At 45.0% G+C, this 17,168-nt stretch overlaps 1 protein-coding gene across 1 annotated transcript in view; it reads left to right on the top strand.

Moving 5' to 3' along the window:
- Nucleotides 1-17,168, top strand: part of LOC138257110 (long-chain-fatty-acid--CoA ligase ACSBG2-like) — a 293,313-nt gene that overhangs the window by 176,370 nt on the left and 99,775 nt on the right. The window contains exon 9 of the mRNA XM_069205886.1: nt 12,267-12,488. Within this exon, the coding sequence (XP_069061987.1) occupies nt 12,267-12,488 (222 nt within the window). The remainder of the gene's footprint in view (nt 1-12,266; nt 12,489-17,168) is intronic.

Here is a 17,168-nt window from a genome sequence, read left to right as displayed (position 1 = left end):
CATACACTTACCTGTCTCAACTTACACATCCAGAATGGATGGCGAGATGACACACACATGTACAAGCATACTCACAGACAGCCACATACACATATGCATATACATAGTACACACACTACAGCCATCACACACACACACGTCAAAAACACACACCAACCCCAGATACACAGCACCGGCACAGTCACACACAACACCTCCCAACACCACCAAATTACACAACTACAGCACAATGCAACACCTCCAGGTCATATATCCAACACAACGTAACAACACCAGAGAAGGAACACACACAATCACACATCCATACAACACGACATACAATATTCCCCGCAAACATACATCACAACGGACCTGACATAGCAATCACCACACACACTCATGCAAACAAACAACCCAACAAAGGCACACAGCACTGCAAATAACATGTCAACACAATCACAACATACAATACCAACACAAATACATGTCCCCAACTTATACATGCCCATTACACAATACACACCCATCACTGCGAGACAAATGCAATGCACACACCCACACATGTTGCCCAGACACAACTGGTAGCAAAACCACCACACACACAAAACTCACTCACATACAAGCTAAAGCAGCTATGTCCAAAACAGCCCTAAGAAAAGAAAGACAGGACAAAGATGTAACCTTCGAACCAACAACTGGTTGGCCCAGATATGTGCAAAACTATAACTAGATATATACATTAAAATGAACACCGATTAAGGCCATATGCCAGTCCAAACACATATGTGCAACATGTCACTTCCAAGTGCCCTAACATGACTTCTGACTGCCATGTAACCTCCACAGGTAGGGGCATCAAGGGGTCAGGCAGACACCTCAGGGATTGAGTGGGGGTTGGAGAGGGGATTTGGGCTTAGGTTTGGGAGAGGGATATTTGGGGTTGGGGTTGAGAGGGGGCTTAGGTGAGGCTTAGGGGAGGGCTGGGAACTCTTGGGAGGGGTTGACGTCTTGGCAGGAGGGCATGTGTCCTTGCAGGTCTTGAAGGTGGAAGGGCTGGAGTTGGGGAGGGCCACAGGATGGAAGAGTAGTAGGGAAAAGGGAAAACTGCAAGAGGAAAGGCATCTTTGACACATGGGGAGGGTCATGGCAAAAGGGTTTGGGAGTGGAGGAGATGAAGTGTTTGTAAGAGGTGTTTTGGCATATGCCTTGGATGCATGTGTGTGTGAGGTATGCTTGTGGGTGCTGGGTGTTTGTTGGGTGGGTGAGTGTGGGTGTTTATGTGTCTTGGGAGGAGGGGGTGGAGGTGCTGGAAGATGCTATGGTAGACGGGTGACTGTTGGGGTGGTGACTGCAGGCATGATGGATGTGCTGCATGTAGGCATGTCTGTGATTGTGGTGTCTATGGATATGGTGACTGGGGTGGAAGTTCAAGGGTCTGCTATTGTGGTGGCTGTGGGTAGGAAAGTTTTGACTGGATTGGTGAATGTTGGTGTGATGTCTGCAGGTATGGCCGGTGTTGTGTCTGTGATGTTGGGGTGGTGGGGTAGTCAGTGCAGGTAGTAACTTTTGATGTGTCGGCAAGTGGATGTTGTTTGTGTGCATGCCAGTAGGGGGTCTTGTGGTGCTTGTGTTTGTCAGTGGTCCTGTTGGATGTTGACGTGGATGCATGCTTGTTTGTTTGTGTGCCTTGGCTGGGTTGGGGAAGAGGGGTTTAGGATTGGGAAGAAGAAGATGGAGACAAAGGGTGACTAGCTGCCATCAGTGTGGAAGCCACAGCCTGAAAGGATCTCTGTAGGACAGCCAGTGCACCATGAATGCCCTCCAGGAATGCATTACTCTTCAGGACATGAGTTGCCAGTCCCTCAATGGCATTCAAGATGGTCGACTGACCACAGAGATCAATCCATAAATCAATCAATCAAGAATTTATAGAGCGCACTAATCACCCGTTAGGGTCTCAAGGCGCTGGGGGGGGAGGAGCTACTAGTCGTAAAGCCATGTCTGAAGGCGTTTCCTGAATGTCAAGAGGTCTTGAGTCTGGCGAAGGTGGAGCGGTAGGGAGTTCCAGGTCTTGGTGGCTAGGTGAGAGAAGGATCTTCCTCCGGCGATGGTGCGGCGGATGCTGGGGATGGAGGCCTCTGGGTCCCTCGCTGTTGGTGGTATCAGCACCCTGGGTCCTTTGGTCTGCAGCATCCTCACTTGACTGTGCATTGTCTCCTTTGCATGCTGATCCTGATGCACACAGACAGAGAGAGAGGGAGTGAGGGAAATAGATAGAGAGAGAGGGGGTCATCACATTTTTCACATACACACCATTCCAAAATGCACAACTGTAGGTATACATCTCTCGGCTAGGCAATCCCATATAGAAAGCCACATATCCTACATCCTGTCACATCATGTTACTTCTATCCAACCCTTTATGTCATCTCTTTCACCGACATCATAATCCATGTATGATAGCACAACTGGAGCATTCCATCTAATCACCTGTAAATCAATGTCAACATGCTCATCATGCCCTGGCTAAAGCTGACATTCCGCCCTATTCCTGGTCTTAACTCAGTTGAAGCAGTTGACTGATCACACCATATCATGCATTTTCTGATTCAACACCTGACAAGTCCATGTCCATAAGTCATGTCTCATGCAAGTAAAGATTACTCTATTCACAGGCGACCAAGCACCTGTCATTTCACTTACATGCCAAGCTGAACCCTTTGTACATGTATGCCAATCTGATGAAGACACAACATGTGGCAGTCCCATACAGGTGCTATCAGATGTCCAGAATCCATGTCTGGAGAACAGCCATGTCACTACATATACCAGACATATGCCAAATCACAGAGGAATATTTGCAGTCACTATACAGAGATACACCACATCACACCATACATGCATGTACAGCTACTATGGCCTACATAAAACACATGAGACATCCATTGACAATCACAGAGAGCATTGTAGGAACAACTAAACTAAAGGCAGCCTACTAAATCCTAATCGGGCACATAACATTCCACCTGACATGCAGATACAGTACCACGACATGACAACATGAGTAAACTAACATACTCACACCATTCATGACATGTGATTACCTGTACCTAAGTGCAGGCAACTCACATCTCCCACTGAAAAGATGTACACATGACATACACATGGTCCTACACTACTGCCATTACACTTACAACATATGCAGCAACACCTCTATGACACACAGTAGTTCAGCCAAACCATAACATCTCGAAGTTAGAAGTGAGCCAAAACCATTTCTTGTCCAAACTGCCCACATCAGCTAGGCTAAAGGTAGCAAAGATTGTCCCACTCAACAACATCTGTCCCCAAGTAACCATTGTGACATGATGTACGCGGCTAATACCATATGTTGCACTAGTATTGGTAGGCTATTGGCACTAATAGCATGGACATTGCACAGCGTCAGATGGTAGCACAGCCTAAACACTTGCCTCCTCTAAAAGAAGGGCATTGGGATAATAGTGAATCACCTTCCATTCAATAGCATGGAAATGCATAGTACGGCCAAATACTAACAAACACACAGCCATAGATGGATGCCTTTCCGTTACAACCTTCACTTTCCCCATAGTATGAATATGAAGGGACAATGGGGACACCTCCACAAACCCATATGTACAGTCTTATACTGGCCATAACTGTTGACTGATTGAGATGCCAGTCTCACATTCAATACCTGTACCAGGACAAAAAGTAGCTAGCCCCTGTACTAAATAAGTCGAGCACTCAGTAGCAAATACAGATGATCTACACAGATGAGAGTGGTCTGATACCTTAGAGCTACATATTCACAGATTCCTATGTATGGACCTGGAAATACTTGGTGGGTAGGAGATACAGCAGCTTACTTATAAATATATATAGATGGGTGGAGTCACACATATGACAATGTCAATTGTGCATCTCCACATGCAGTCATAGTTATACCTTGACACAGATGATCTAAACGTACACATGGTGAACACTAATGCCCAATTTCCATCTATTAGTCAGGCAATGTGAGTACTATGTATTCTCACCAGTCTACATACATGTAGCACCTACTCCATTGTCACAGCTGCTAAAGTGTGACAGCAAGCACCATACTTCCACAACCAAGTACAAGGATACAGTCAGTATTTACCTCCTTGTGGCTGCTGTGCTGCCCGGGCACCCTTCCCTCGTTGTGAGAACATCACCAGCTTTCTCCCACCACTTTCTGCAATGGGTGCTCCCCCAGGGTCCACACTTGCTTGGTGATGGCACGCAAAATCCCTTTCTTCTGATGGGTGTTGACATGCATGGATGACACAGACAAAAGGCGAAAGTCATGTACACATGCACCATATCAATGGGTTTAGCCAGTGCACATCAGTCACAGCACATAGGCACACATACCCATCCTCTCCGCTCAAATGCCCTCACATTCTGAAACCTGCATGCATCTACACCCTCACAAGTTCACATGCCAGATGCAACGTCACACAGAACAGCTATCACACATGGCTAGGGCATTGGACCCACCTGCTCCTCCGATGCCCCATATAGCTGTCCATAGGGGTAAGAACCTCATCCACTAGCCTCTCAGGCTCTTCTGGGGTGAAGGCAGGGACCCTATAACCTGCATGATGTGGCAAGGTGGCTCCCAGAGGCAGTAGACAGCAGCTAATGTTGTGGAGGTCTTGCTGGCAACAGTGACAGTAGTCAAGTGAGCAATACTGCAGAAAATGATGGTCACAGCCGCCATATACTGGACCGTCACCACCACCCCTCATGGCCATTGGCCCAAGTCTTCTAAAGGCAGCAATGTTAATCATTGCGACCGCCTACTGCTATGACGACTTCCACCGGCAGATTTAGGTCACTTCCATCTGTCCACTACGGTAGGTCAGGTGCCTGCCATTTTGAGCATGTCATTGATGAATGTGCTTACTTATCTGCGTCAATCACTTACTCCCCAAAATGCTGTGCTTCCGTATGTGGTGCCATCATGGTTGTGTAACATATTGTGCCAAATTGAACAAATATACATGTTGAGGGAGTATATATGGTGAGAACTATGTGAAGGTACTATGAGGTTCATAGGCCACGGGTAGATATTGGTAAAATCCAAAACATATGTGTGAATAGTGCAGGACAGCTAAGTCTTACACACATGTACAGTTACATTAATTTCATATGTACAGTTCTATTTACATGTTAGTCAGTGTGCAGCAATGAGGGTGAACTAGGTGCAAATTTTTGGCCTGTACTGTATGTCAGAAGCGCTATGCACCCTCTACATATATTAGGTGTAAGGTATTATACAATATGTTAATGATGTGTGCATACTGCATGACTCTCTCTCTTCTCTCCACATAGTAATCCTGCCATAGGGAGAATGAGATAACCACCAGTGAGCCGTCCACTAGTAGACCTGGAAACCATACAGGAAAGGAACATCATCCAGACACATCCTCTGTATCATCATACCATTATGGATGGTACACAGTTGGAGCCAGATCTGATGCCTGCCATTCGCAATCCCTATGGCATACCTCCCATCATTCAAGTCCTGTCAGTGCTACACTTCCTTGCTACAGGGTCCTTTCCGAATACTGTTGCCTTAACAGCAGGGATGTCTCAGCCCATGTTCAGTTTCGTGTTGAAGGATGTACTGTATGCATTGTTGAAACACCTGCACAGCTACATCAGTTTCCTCAGCGAGCGGATTTGGCCTAGGTGAAAGCAGACGTTTATAAAATGGGACACATTCCTCATGTGGTAGGAGCCATTCACGGCACCCATAGAGCCCTGGGCCTACTGCCAGTCCCAATAAACAGGTGTATAGGTACAGGAAGAACTACCACTCAATCAACATACAGGTGGTGTGTCCGGCAGACCAGTACATCTCACAAGTAACAACCAAGTTTCCAGAATGTGTGCATGAGTCCTGCATCATGCATAACAGCAATGTCCCACATCTGATGGCACAACTACAAACAGAGAGGGCCTGGCTGCTTGGTAAGTTGGCATTGTAGTGTGTGTTTGTGTGTTATGTCTCCTGTCATCACAATATAGCCAGTCGCAGGAACTAATTATGAGTTGTTCACAGGTGACTGAGGCTATCCAAACCGTCCTCGACTGTTGACACCAGTGAGGTATCCAACCATGCCAGGTGAACTCCATTACAATGAGGCCCACGTGAGGACAAGGCATCTAATTGAGTGAACATTTGAGCTACTAAAGGCAAGACTCAGGTCCCTGGACGGTTCTGGAGGAGCACTTCTCTACTCACCCATTGATAGCAGATGAGGGGGAGCAGCTGGACCAGTGGCGGGAAATGCTGATATGGCAAGTGATGAAGAGCCAAAGGAAGAAGGAGCAGGTGACTCTAGGGCAGATCTCATCAATCAGTACTTCTACTGACATACAGGTATGTGAAGTGGACCTTTTGATGTGCTGAATGTGGACAACCTGAAGTAGATGGCTGCCATTATTCCTTCCTGCATATCTGAATACTAAAAGTCAAAATGAAAATAAGGTAATTAGTGAGGTCATGGTAGATGGATTCATCTGAGTAGTTGCTATACGAGATGGCTATACAGGTCCAGTGTCCTTGTACCATGGGAAAATGGAGTTATATCTCAGAACAGTTGACAGGGTGTCTCAGTGAAACATAAGGGTGACAAATCAAGAGAGGTTCACTTCCTGGCAGTAGGTTAGGTCTTGGTATCTGCTCCAGCTGGATGTCTGGGTGGACGTCCATGTTTGCAGGAGGTTTCTTCAGCTACAGAGAGAGGGGTGTCTGAGGCATGTGGTTCCCCTGGCAGGGCCTCCATTCCACTAGCTGCTGGAAATATAGATGAAGCAGATGTTACATTGCTAGAGGAAGGGGACTGATGGTGTGTTGAGAAACCAATCACAGTGGTGTTGATGTCCCTCAGCACCCCTGCAATTGAAAGCTGTGTGGTCATTTTGTGCCTGCCACTGCTGCATGACTTCCTGGTGGTATTCCCTCTGCAGCCTTTGATTTCCCCCCAACATGATGATTATTTGGCCCATCCTGTCCTGGGAACTTTGGTTTGCTCCCAGAACTTGGGAGATGGTTTCCTGGTCAGTGTAGTCCCTTTGAGGCCCCATCTTCTGGCCCATAGCATCCCTCCCACACACCCTACGCCCAGGATCGGAGGGGGGTTGATGTGGGCAAGGTGAGGCACGGAGTCGTTGACTGACCAGGTATCCCAGATGGGTCAGGTTGTTCATCATTGCCCAGACATCCAGGCATATTGTCCTCACTGAGGCTTAATCCTGAGGGGACTGGCTGTCTCAGATATCCTCTCCATGGTGGCAAGGGAGTGAGACACAGAATTCAGGTTAAAATGTGTAGTTGGTAGCCTCTTTGTGAGATGCAGACAGGTGCTTTACATGATTCCCTGCAATGACATTGACAGATGCTGCACAGCATACCTTTGTTTTACATACAACTCTGTGACTTGATTTCCATACTCCATGTTGGGAGCTGTCATACATGTTTGGTACAGATTGTACTGCAGATTGGTTGTGGTTTTGTCTGATTATTGACATGACTGGTCACCTCTGTTATCTAGTGAATAGCCAGGCTTGCTAGATGTTAAACATTGAAGCTGCACGTTGCACAATGGTGTCCTAGAGGGAACACAGTATGTGAGTATGCAAGGGTAATCGTCCTGTATCTAGATGTTGTGCATGTGCATCAACTCAGCCATCTTACTTCCCAACCCATGTCAGTCTATTTCAGGTTTGGAATATTTGATCTGTCGCCATTAGGAATGGTCACTCAGCTGTAGTTGTGTTTTGCTTTATTTGCTATTGTGAGTGTGCCAATGCATTGCTGTCATTACTGTGTACTGGTCCTCACTAGAGCAATCTAGATGGTGTAGCTAGTACTTTAGTTGTACATGCATTACATGTGATGTGTTGTGCACATTCCAGGTTTTCACAATGATGAGTTAGTGCATTCTAGGAGTTGTAGTGATATGACTAGTCAGTAGTTAACGTGCGTTTGCTAAGGGCTGTGAGGGCAGATGGACTGAGTGAAGTGATGGTATGCAGGAGAGGGGCATTAGGTGATTAGGTGGGAGGTGTAGTGAGACATTTAGTTAATTAGGGAGTATTTGGGTGGTAAGGAAGCATGCAGGACAAAGCAAATGTGTGAATGACTGTTGTGAGTACTTACCAGACTCCAGTCTACCAGGTATTCCGGTCAGGCCCTCAGGATCCAGTATGTCCATGACCTTCTCCTCCCATGATGTGACCTGTGGGGGGAAGTGTGGGCCCACTGCCAGTCTTCTGCACAGCTATCTGGTAATGTTATGCCATGGAATGCACCTTCGCCCATAGGTAATTCCACCTCTTCCTGATGTCTTCCCTTGTGCGTGGATGGCTGCCTACTGATTTGACCCTGTCAACTATCCTTTGACACAACTCCATTTTCATGGCAATCGATGTTTGTTTGACCTGTGCTCCAAACTGTTGTGGTTATACCCTGACAATTTAATCCACAATGACCCTCAACTCGTTGTCAGTGAAATGTGGGTGCTTTTCAGGGGACACAGTAGTGGTTGTGTAGATGGTGTGTGGGGATGTTGTGTGTGCAAGGGTGCAGTGTTTGTTAATTGGAGAGGTGGGGGCACTGAGTTGTGAGGGTGAGACGGTGTAATGCTGTCTGTATTCAACCACCAGCTCCATCTTGACCACTGACTCCTTTTTGTGCTAACTTAGTTTCAAACACCATCACATTGGTGGCACAGGTATTTTTCCATGCACAGCTTGTTAAACTTTTTCGTTCTTCACACCAGGGAAAGGAGCAAAACATGGGGGGGTGCTGAAGAGAAGCAGGTACCAGGCTGAGAATGATATGATAGAGCAGGGGAGAGCTCGGTCTTGGAAAACACTGTGAGATTTGGCCAGTCTGATGCGTGTTTTCTCAATACTACCCTGACATAGCCAACGTATGAATTTCACAACTTACTCCAAGGGAGGGGGATTTGTAGAACCTTACTCTTACATTTGTTTAAAGGTTATAAGGTAGGGGGACTTGATGACTAGAGGAAGAAGGAACTCATCTCAGAAGAGACACCTTGCTCAGAAAATAAATCCCATTGCGGTTTATTCTCCATTCTGTTTAGGTTGGCATGGGTTGCACCACCTGAAGTTGGCAGGAAAAGGAATGAAGTTGGTGGGTGTCAAGCTCCATGGTGATGCATTTTGAACTCTTATTTTTAGCTTTGCATTGTTCATGCATGAATACATAGTATGTACACGTATATGTATATATATATATATATATATATATATATATATATATATATATATATATATATATATATATATATATATATATATATAATATCCCTTGTTGAATTATTACATTTTCTTTAGTCCTGTGATCATTAATATTGCAGACTTGCATGTGTGTTGCTGCATTTGAAATAAAAGCTCACATTATTCTTTCCTTTAATGAAACTTGGGAAGTGTCTTAATATTCATTACTCTGACTAAGAGTGCTGCATTCTAAGCATTCCTTTCACTGCATTCTCTCTCAATGTGAAGCAGACCAGACCAGAAGGTTGTTGCAAATTGTGTGTGCTAGTGATGTGTGTATTGTGTTAGTTGTGCTGATGTGGGGTATGTGCTGAGTGTGATGTGTATGCGTGCCTATTGTGCAAACATGCTATATCTATAAAGTTGCCTACTCTCTGGGTATCCGAATGGTGTTTTTGTTGCAAAGGATTGTGGGTTGTATAGGGGAGCGTTATATAATTCAGTGAGTAGGTGTGTTGGGTGTGTGGATATGTGTCAGGTGTAGGGTATTCAAACTATCCAATGTGGTGTGGTGTTCTGGCTGATGTGAGTTCTGACCATGTGCCAATGGTTTTTCACCTTGGAAGAACCACTGTGGTGATTTGTGGTTCATAATCTGGTGGGTGGATTATTGTCGAGCGGGCGGTGCTGGTGGTGGGACTGCCTTTTTTCCACCCTCCAGTGTCCTGTTGGTTTCAGATTTTTGGCTAAATTTTGCAGGTCTTCACAGTGTGACTCTTGATACGGCGACCGAGTTACTGCCAACATGGCGGTCTTTCGGCAGCCGCCATTGCGGTGGTCTTCCCAAAAGACCGCCAAAGTCAAAATGAGGCCCTCTGTTCCCAAAAATAGACACAATATAGTCACATGAATATATATATATATATATATATATATATATATATATATATATATATATATATATATATATTCCATTGGCGAGACAGTAGCTTGTTCTATGTGATATCCAAGGAGGTGCCAGCACAGTTAATTAGCACAGTTAATTAGCACAAAAGAGAATGAAAGCCATAAGAGGTGTTGTGCTTGACATTTCAAGTAGGTGCAGTTTGCTATTCGCAGGGCTTGTATCTGTTTTTTTCGTAGCTGCTAAAGCCACAAAAAAATAACTGTGATCAGTCCTTTATTCTCTAGCTTGTTTAGTCTATTCAGTTTGTATTAATGTAATACGTTATACCCAGATATGGCAACAAAGTACTAGGCTAATCACAAGTTTATGTTTGTCAATGGAAGATCAAGGTTAAAAGATCATGGTTTTAGCATAAAGTCCGTGAGGCCTTGACTTTATCTTAACTAATGGAAGCCACCAAAGCCACCAACTTCCCTCTCTCAAACAATAGAAGTCACCACCTTTCACAGGTTATGCAGGATTATCATCACGTCTGCTGTTAAATGCAGATGTCGCCTGACCTTACCTTTTGAAGATCTGTGAAAGTGTAAAGCCCTTCGATCAGTGACACAAATACTACCATTGATGTGATATTTGTCTGGACCAAATGTGTACTTTCCGCAATGTCAAGGTTGATTAGGAACACATACAGACATATAACCAAAATAGTCATTTTACCTTATATGTTCAAAAGTAAAAGTCTATATAGCATACCTTGAGGCACATAATCTATATAGGACATTTTTTAAATTATGTCAGGAATTCCAATTTCTGATAAGCTTTAATATAAGAGGAAAATCACTTTACCACTTGTCAGGAGAATTCCATCGCCCAGAGTACGTCAACGATTCTGCCAGAGACGGTCTCATACCTACTGTTTGCACACTTTGAACTTCACAGATGCTACATCTTATCTGAAGCTAATAACAATGAGTCTCAGAGGAAGGCTGACTGACTGCTACCGCAGCGAGTGTGTCCTTCTTGGGGAGCACACTTCATGCCTCTGGTGATAAAGACATCCTTTTATTTTCCCTAAGAAACTCCAGAATGCTTGTTGGTCTGCCTTCCATGCTCTCTTAATATAGCACATAGAAGTAGACATTAGGGTGTCAGCTTTGCTAAGTCATGCAGCCACTTTGCGGGGTTTGGGAGGTTCTTTAAATACAAAATACAAAGTAAAACAACACTTTGCATTACTTTGCATCAAAGAGGTGATTCATGGGTTGAGCATAGTTATTTCTATCCACCCACCCATGTATTGTGACACAAATACAGATATGAAAATACCTGTAAACCTAGGTTTGGGTCACAATGGTGCACTTAGCAGGAGGGAGGAAATATATGTATTTCTCCTTGTTTCTGCCTCATTCCTTGTTTATTGTATTCAGCATACACTTCAAAAGAATATGCCTTTAAGGATTGTTGTTTACAGCACAAAAATAATCCTGCCTGTAATGCAAGCAGTGTTGCACTGTTCAGCGAAGGTGGCTGCGTTGTCCCTTGGCAGCATACAGTGTTTCAGCGCAAGTAGAGAGTAGCAATTCTCTATTCCTTTTAAAGCATTTCTACTCTCTCGTTCTTTCATGCAGCGCTTGCCACATTGCTTGAAAAAATAGTACATGTGCCCCCTAGTGTGAACCTGTTCTCAAGTGGCTTTAGAAAAGCCATTTTCAAATAAAGAAAATCTGCCATGTCATGGGGTGGATTCTGTTGTGGGTTTACAGTATTTCTTGCTGTGAATTTTAAGCAAGCATTTGTAAAGCCCATAGCTTCACACATAAAATATCTTTTAGTGCCTGAGGGTCTTGGTGTCAATAGTGAAAACATCAGCAAAAAAGCCCAAAATGTGTTCCCCGCTCTATGCTATCTGTGCATGCATCACTACACATGCACATATGTCATGAGACAGCTTTGATGTTTTAGATGATAAGATAGTGGATTCCACATTTTCTTTTTCTGTCACTTTTTTCTTCATTCTTCTGAACTTACTTTATGGATTTGTAATAATCTGACCAATCATCTCTCTGCATTACAGCAATGGCCGGCACTGGTTAGCAGATAAGCTGGTCCTCAAGAATATACAAACTGGCCTGGGCCTTGATCGATGCACTCACTGCCATTCTGGTGCAGCCCCCATCATGAAGGAGACACTGGAGTACTTCATGGGCCTGAACCTGCAACTTATGCAACTCTACGGTATGAGTGAGACCTTCGGGCCATATATGGTGTCTGCGCAGAGCAACTTCCGCATTGGCAGGTCAGTGGATCCTGCTTCTTCACAGAGCAGCGACCAAAGGCATCTTATTTAACTATAGGTCACTGGTTAAGTGTATGATACCATAGTGACAGTGAAGATAATACAATATAGAGCTGACAACAGGTTGTTCAGACTCTTGGTTGATAGAAACGCTTGGACTGATTTTGCTCTTTTGATATACATTTTGTTAAGACACAAAACCATAAACACCACACACTCACAATATAAAAAAAATTCCAACACCAACTTAAGTAATAATGAAAGTGACATGTTTTATCAATACAATTAAACACTACAAATTTCCCAATCAGTATCACACTCAATCGTAAGTTAAAAACAGGTCAGCATTAGCCTTCTCAAAATATTCAACTACAACAAACACAATCAACAGACTCAGTGCCCTCTAGGCAACCAGTGAAAGCGCCACTAACAGCCAGCAAGGGAAAGTGACAAACTCTGAGTAATGCTAGGTGTTGTTCCTATCAGGTGAAAAGACAAAGGGCCTGATTACAACTTTGGAGGAGGTGTTAATCCGTCCCAAATGTGACGGATATACCACCAGCCGTATTACGAGTTCCATAGGATATAATGGACTCATAATACGGCTGGTGGTATATCCGTCACTTTAATGTCACTTTTGGGACGGATTAACACCTCCTCCAAAGTTGTAATCAGGCCCAAACTGCATTAATCTCTCAAAGCAACATCAGTATACATATCATCAATGTACACAGACAGATTTCAGTTCTTTTGTTTAACTGATCTCCTACTTCACTAAAAGTAACCCTATTCATAGGCGGCCAACCCACTCTGTTCACAGACGTCAGGCAAAGGCCATGCTAACCAGTGGGCTGTCGCTACTATACACAGCCTCTGATCATGTGTCATTTGGCCATCACCAGCTACACATCCAGAGAGCAAGGTTTTTCCAATTCTGATAACTAGTCTATCACAGAAATCTGTCAGATGGTGCCAACAATTTTAGCAATCACAATTTTTGACTTTTTCTTGAACTTTATCTCTCCACATTCATTGTCATATGTGCATGAATCCTGAGATCCATGACTGGTCTTAATTTGGCAAATACTAAATATGAAAATTCCTGATAAATTGTAGTAAAATATCAAATGAACATTCTCTCTCCTCCTTGAATCAAGCCATGCCCCTCCCTGTGAGATATTGGGTTGTTGGGTGACTGGGGTGTGAGACCTGGTCAAGCAACAGCCACAATCCCTTGCAGGGTGAACCACAAAAAGAGACTAATTTGACTTGAGCCTAACCCTGGGTAGCTGGGCACAAAAAGCAGTCAGGTTAAACTAAGAGGGAATGTGTTAAGTACACAAACAGCAACACAGTGAACAAACAACAGAGTAAAAATCCCAACGCAATTTAGAAAAATAAAAAAATAAAGTTAGTAAATGATGTGACACCAAAACCATGAAAATCCAACTAATAGAAACAGAGTTCTGGATTTTGAAAGTTTAAGGTTCAAAATAACAAGTCCTCACTTTTGGAAAATAGCCACCTGGGCACCTTTAGTACAACAAATAAGGGGAATATTTATACTTGTTTTGAGCTGAATTTGCGTTTAGTTTTTTTCACAAATTTAGTTCAAAAGTAACTCCATATTTATACCTTTCGTTCTAGACCCTTCTAGCGCCAAATGTATTGAGTTATACTCATTTTTTGGAGGTGGAAACCTACTTTGGGTCAATGAGATGCAAAGTAGCCGTTCCCATGCAAAAAATGACTCTATGGCCTTAGCACCATATTAATCCCCAAGTGCTAAAATCACATATGGGGGGAGGAGGGGTCAAAAATGGTGCAAAGTTTAATTTGCACCATTTGTTAACGCCTGGGTCAGGGCAGGCATGAGGGGACCTATGGGCCTATTTCCATGGTGGAACACCATAGAATAAGCCCACAGGTGCCCTCCACAGGCCCCAGGGACACCCCCACCCACACCAGAGGGACAGCGGAGGATGGGGGAACCCATCCCCGTTAAGTATAGGTAAGTACAGGTAAGTATTTTATTTTATTTTTCAAAGTGCCAATAGGGGCCCTGAAATGGGCCCCCCTACATGGCACTGGGTGCAATGGCCATGCCCAGGGGACCCTGGTCCCCTTTGCTGGCCACTGGGGTGGTGGGCATGACTCCTGTCTTTTCTAACACAGGAGTCATGTGGTACGGATGGTTTTGCATCAGAAAATGACTCTAGGCAGGTGAGAGTCTTTTTTTTTTACTCTAACCTGCCTAATGTCATTTTTTGGTGAAAAACCCCCTTCCTCCATACAGCCAGCACCACCCGACTAACGTCTTTTTTTTTTACGCTAGCCTATCCTTTGCACCGGGTTGCACCATTCCATAAATCTGGTGCCTGGCTAGTGCACAGAAATGGTGCAAGTCAGTGCTAAACTTTTTGGGGCAAAACTGCGTTGTAGTTTTGCACCAAAAAGTATAAATCAGGGCCTAAGGGTCCATGAGTGGGTGGAGGCCTGGTGGGGGTGCAAGACTCACTCAGGCTGGATCCAGGTGAAGGTTTAAGATGGGGGTGTCTGTATGTACCTGTGGCTCAGACCAGAAGATCAGCTAATCTCGCCCTTGGAGTGACTTCTGAGGTCCTGGGTAGAGGTGGTTATGCAGGGCTCTACAGCAGGTCTGAACTCTGAAAGTTCCAAGCAGGCTCAAGGCAAAAAAACAATACTTCTAGGTACAGCAGCAATCTGGCAGATTGTGCAGCAGGTGACAATATCAGGCAATCCTCTGAGAGCCCTTCTGGAGGTCGAGTAGTGAACTGAGAAGCAGGTCTGAGGGCACTCTTCTTATATTCTGGTGCCTGTTCCTATAAGTTAGGTGAAGTTTCCAGAAAGGTTCTCTGAAGTTCAAGGAAGTTCTACCTCCCCTGCCCTGGCTCCTAGCTTTGTGCACTGACGAAACAGGGGCACTCTTGGGTCATGGCACACCCCAGCCTATTCAGTTGCAAGTAAAGCTGTCCATGGACCTGCCCCCCCCCACCCCATTAAGTCAGTTAATGACCCATTCAGGCTCTGCTAATCCCACTATTGGGTGACTGTCCATAGGAAAGTACCCTCTTTTTGCCATGGTTACCCCCATTTTCTTCCTGATATCAGTGTGCTTGACTGTGGGATCCTGCTAGCAATTACCCCAGTGATTATGCTCTCTCTCCTCTAAAGTTTGTTGTTACATAATGGAAACCCAGTATTTCACAAAAATTGGCATACTGGTGTCCCCTTACAAGTCCCTAGTATATAGTACCTAGGTACCCAGGGCATTGGGGTTCCAGGGGATCCCTATGGGCTGCAACATTTCTTTTGTCACCCTATAGGGAGCCCATGCAAAGGCTTCTGCAGGACTGCCATTGCAGACTGCGTAAACAGTTGCAAGCACCCTGCCCTAAGGGTTACCTAGGGCATACCTTAGGGATGACTTATTTGCAATAAAAGTGGAGTTTAAGGCTTGGCAAATGGTTTTAAATGCCAAGTCGACATGGCAGTGGGACACTGCCTTCAGGCTGCAATGGCAGGCCTGGGACATGTCTTAAAGTGCTACCTAAGTGGGTGGCACAGTAAGTGCTGCAGGTCCACTGGTAGCATTTAGTTTGAAGGCCCAAGGTATATGTTATACCACTCTACAAGGGCCATACATGTAAATTTAATATGCCAAACAGGTGTAGGCCAATCAAACTAAGGCCCTCATTATGATGTTGGCGGTCTGGGCCGCCATGCCGGCGGTGGCGGTAAATACCACCATCCGGCATGGCGGCCTAGACCGCCACATAATGAAGACAGGGAGGGCTGCAATAGGCGGCCATCATCCACCGCCAGGCTGCCTCAGACAGGCAGCCTGACGGTGGACGGCATCATTATCTGACAGGACAGCACTGCTGCCCCTCTGATAAGGATCCCATTTCCTCCAGCCTTTCCCTGGCAGGTTTCCCTGCCAGGGAAAGGCTGGCTGAAGGGGTGCTTTAGGGCTCCCCTGGGGGCCACTGCACTGCCCATGCATTTGGCATGGGCAGTGCAGGGGCCCTTGTGCGGTGCCCCATTGCGCAATTTACTGCCCGATTTACAGGCAGTGATCTGCACGATGGGTGCAACTGCACCCACTGCACAGAGGAATTGACGGCGGCTCCATGTAGAGCTGCCGGCAATGTCCTGGCCAGACAGAATGTATATTATACGTCCAGCAGGGTCCCAGGGGGGCTGGCGGTCTACAGAAAGACCGCCAGCATGAACACAGCCGTGTTCATAATGAGGGCCTCAGTTTTAGTTAGTGAGCACAAGCACTTTAGCACTGGGTAGTAGTGGTAACGTGCATAGAGTCCTAAGGCCAGCAAGCAAAAATGTAGCAAAAAGTAAGAGGAGGAAGGCAAAATTTTGGGGGTGGCAGTGCACACCTTAATAAATGCATATCATTAAATCAGTAATAAGTTGAACAGACTTAAAAAAAATGTTTGTTCTCCCGGTTTTAACTTTTTCCTTCCTTTGTTGGGTCTGCCTGAATCTTGCACATGCAGATCTAAACAGAAAACAAACATGCTGAACATCTATCTAAGTTCATTTAAATTCATAACAGGTAGCCAGGAGGATTAGCAAATGAAAACTGTTTTGATCCTCCTTGTAGGAAAGTACCATCTTGCCTGGCATGTTACCCCCATT

This window comes from Pleurodeles waltl, chromosome 1_2 (assembly GCF_031143425.1).
Source record: "Pleurodeles waltl isolate 20211129_DDA chromosome 1_2, aPleWal1.hap1.20221129, whole genome shotgun sequence".
Classification (NCBI taxonomy): Eukaryota; Metazoa; Chordata; class Amphibia; order Caudata; family Salamandridae; genus Pleurodeles; species Pleurodeles waltl.
The sequence above is the reverse complement of the archived record's forward strand: the minus strand, read 5'-3'. Positions and strand labels throughout refer to the sequence as shown.